This window comes from Aspergillus neoniger (assembly GCF_003184625.1).
Source record: "Aspergillus neoniger CBS 115656 unplaced genomic scaffold BO87scaffold_4, whole genome shotgun sequence".
In the NCBI taxonomy this organism is placed as follows: Eukaryota; Fungi; Ascomycota; class Eurotiomycetes; order Eurotiales; family Aspergillaceae; genus Aspergillus; species Aspergillus neoniger.
Genome location: NW_020291132.1, coordinates 1085932 through 1089111, shown reverse-complemented (window position 1 = coordinate 1089111; position 3180 = coordinate 1085932). Strand labels below are relative to the sequence as shown.

General features: G+C 49.0%; 2 protein-coding genes across 2 annotated transcripts; one reads left to right on the top strand and one right to left on the bottom strand.

The window, feature by feature from the left end:
- Window positions 1-531: 531 nt before the first annotated feature.
- On the bottom strand, window positions 532-1321 carry BO87DRAFT_167359 (uncharacterized protein). Its single transcript, XM_025618300.1, has 2 exons — window positions 608-1321; window positions 532-558 (listed from the first exon to the last, which is right to left on the bottom strand). The coding sequence occupies exon 1, from the start codon at window positions 1262-1264 to the stop codon at window positions 797-799; it is 468 nt and encodes a 155-aa protein (XP_025483884.1). The 5' UTR covers window positions 1265-1321; the 3' UTR covers window positions 532-558; window positions 608-796.
- A 56-nt stretch (window positions 1322-1377) lies between these two features.
- BO87DRAFT_167357 (uncharacterized protein) lies at window positions 1378-1783 on the top strand. The gene has a single exon (XM_025618299.1). It carries the CDS (start codon window positions 1421-1423, stop codon window positions 1649-1651), a length of 231 nt encoding a protein of 76 aa, XP_025483883.1. The 5' UTR covers window positions 1378-1420; the 3' UTR covers window positions 1652-1783.
- Window positions 1784-3180: the final 1397 nt, after the last annotated feature.

The window sequence follows — 3180 nt, the reverse complement described above, 5'->3', positions numbered from 1 at the left end:
CGGACCGGCCGGCCGTCAATTAACGAACCGGCCACAGCAAGAATGGCAACCCGTCAGCGAGGTTGGCGCGCCAAGCATGACCTCAATTCCCAGGGAGAAAGAGGAGGAAGAGCTGAATTGAGGGATAGGCGAGGTAACTTGGCTCCGAACTCAACTACTACTAATCATCTTTCTTACTAACGTAGGTAGGTAGATAGGTTTAGGAAGGAAGGAAATTCCCCAAAATCGTCATAGGATGGAGACTGACTGACGGATTGGATGGAAGAAAGGCCTGATGTCTCGAAGCTGTCGCAGAAATTTCCGCAAAAGTAATAAAAAATCTTAAGACACGCGCCGATGGCCCCGAGCCACGTTTTTTCTGGCATGGTGGTGGTGGTGGTGCTGCTAGGCTGGGTGGTGGTCGGGATTTGGATCCCTGGCTAGACTGTGGGGGAATTCGCAGGTGGCTAGCTATATTACTGATTACTATAACCGGGCTAGTGACTATTAGGGATGGGTGTACCTGGTCTAGTTGCATAGTCTGAGGGGAGTGGAAAAGGCGGGATGAAAGGGGGAAGACTACATAATGGTAATATCCATGAACAAGGCTGGCGATGTAATTACTTACTACTAGTATCGGTATCAAGTGGTGGTCACGGTGTAAAGAGAGAAAAGAATTGGATCGAAGTACTTGGCACTTGCGCTGGAAGGAGTAAGTACTGTGTGAGTAGATGGTGATGGTCCACTTTGTTCTCCTCCTCCTCCACTCATCGACCCAAAAGCGTGGCTGACAAGGCGTTCAGCAATGCAGTTTTAGTTAAGAATCAACGTGTGGGCTGCCATGGAATGAGCCGGCAGGAGAAACCAGCAAGTCATGTTGATAGCATGAAGGGAGGGAAATTATTCGAAATGGAAGGTCGACTGGAAGATTAAAATTACATAAAAAAGAATGAAAGAAAAGAAGAAGGGAAAAAGGCTGAAAGAAAAAGAAAATAAGTTTTGACAAGCAAGGGGGAGTGGCTTGGTGCCTAGAAAGAGATCTAGAAGCTTGCTCAAAGCATCTAGGGACGAAAAGACTGTGCGACCGTCTACTACGTAAGTAGATACTGCCTTCATCGGAATGGGGTGCATGCAGACGGGCAAAAGCAATAACACCGCTACCATAGAATGACGACTGAAGCTGAAGGCGATATTGGTTGCGGTGTGAGAAGCGGCATGAATAGGTCAAAGAGCAAGCGACTAAGAGCAGAACTAGTCCTGCTGAATACTGGGTCCTTTCTTCCATGTGCGCGCGGCTGGGGTCCCTTCATACTAGTAGTAGTACTCCGTTAGTAGGGGGTGGGAACATTTTTTTTTTGGAAAATTAATTCGACGATTTGTGATGTGTTTAAAGGATAGCGCTAAATTCGTAGGGGTATCGTTGACTAGATAGATACCATCTATGGGGATCAACACTGCATTCACTCGAAAGCCACTAATTTCCATGGCTTCGTGGTTAGCAGCGACAAGCGGATGGGCCACCAGGACTTCTCACTGGACATCCGGACAACCTCAGTCAGACTACGCCGGAGTTGGTCAAGCCAGGTTACCCCTAGCCATTTTGCGGTCAATTGTGAGGATGAGCCACATGGTTTGGAAAAATGGTCGACATGCTAAATTAAAATTAATCTAACATCTACCGAGGGGGGCACTGCATGGATTGATGCCAAGGAATAGCATGATTGTTGGATTATTGCCGAGCTCTGAACAGACCAGTTTGATACTAGTAGATTCATGGATGGGATGATGACTACGTAGTTTTAAAATTACCACGGAGTTATTTAGGGGAACATGGCAGGGTCGGACCCGAGATGAGGAGGAGGAGGAGGAGATGGCGAGGAATGGCGGGCGATGGAGACTCTCAAGAAGATGGCCATGGCTGATCGACATCCATGATCCATCAGCCGTAACTCAAAAGCCCCCATTCCAGGTTGGTGCCCACAGACAATGGGCTTTTCCAATCAAGACAGCCTGAGCGTGTGTTACCATCCTCATCTGGGTGTGCATCAAGCAAGCCTGAGCTCCTGATTAACCCTTTCCCTGAGGTTGTGAAACAGAGGACACACTTCTGACACCAGCAGGTGCCCTAGTCTAGCGTCGCCCTCATCCTGCAGGGCCAACTAAGACGGCAAGACGGCCAGAAAGAAAAGTGATGAGAAAAGAAAATAAAATAGCAAAAAAAGAAAACCACGACAGGTCACGTCGCCAACCCTATGACCAGTCATTCCTCATCCCTCTAATAGGTATGCTGATGATATTATTCCGGCTGATCCTCAAAGAGCAGTGCACAGTCAAGGGATGGTGTGGGGGTTCGGGTCTATTGTACCTGCTACTTACTGTGTCATGTATTATTATGCTACTGTATCCTCGCCTTTTGGTTGCCTCGTCTCTGGGGCACGGACGGTGTACTGGTCCTGATCCTCCCATCCCTGATTCTATTGCTGGGATCAATGTCCCGGTGGATGAGGTCGAGTCAGTCCACTACAGCTTACAGGATCGATCGCATGACGAAGCGCGTTGCATTGTGTGTGTGTGTGTGTGTGTGTGTGTGTGTGTGTGTGTGTGTGCGCGCGCCAGTCCCGCTGTGCCAAAGAAGGCATCCCCCGATCGGAATGGCTGGTAGGGGTCAAGAGCTAAGGAAGACTAGTGAGCGGTTGATGGCTTTGCCAAAGCGTACCGGCCAGTCAGTATCCCGGTAGACAGTATCCCGTGGGATCTCCATCCTGCGTTTATTACCTAAAGCTGTGCCAAAGATAGCGGCTAACTACTACGTAGTAGTGTTGTCGACCTTCAGGAATGAATAAATGCCCCCAGCTAGTCTAGTCTATTAGTGCAGCATCGTCAAAGGGTGACTGACAGAACTGGTTTTTCTCCGCATCGAACCATCCACGCAGAAACGAATGGTTTGGGTCGTGACCCGTTTTAATGGGTGGAGGGTGGATGATCGTAGGAAAGACGTAAGTAAACAGCGCGGACAAGCGCTATCCGGAACTATTGCCATTAGTGGATCCCTCGTTGGATTTAGGTCCCATGTCCTGGGAGCGCCCGACCGATCGCCGTAATTGGAGATTTGCTAGAGCCTAGAGGAAATCATTCCGAAACTGATTATCATGGACCCCATTCTCATTCGCCAGACCAGCAGAAAAGGGCCTCTGGTTATCA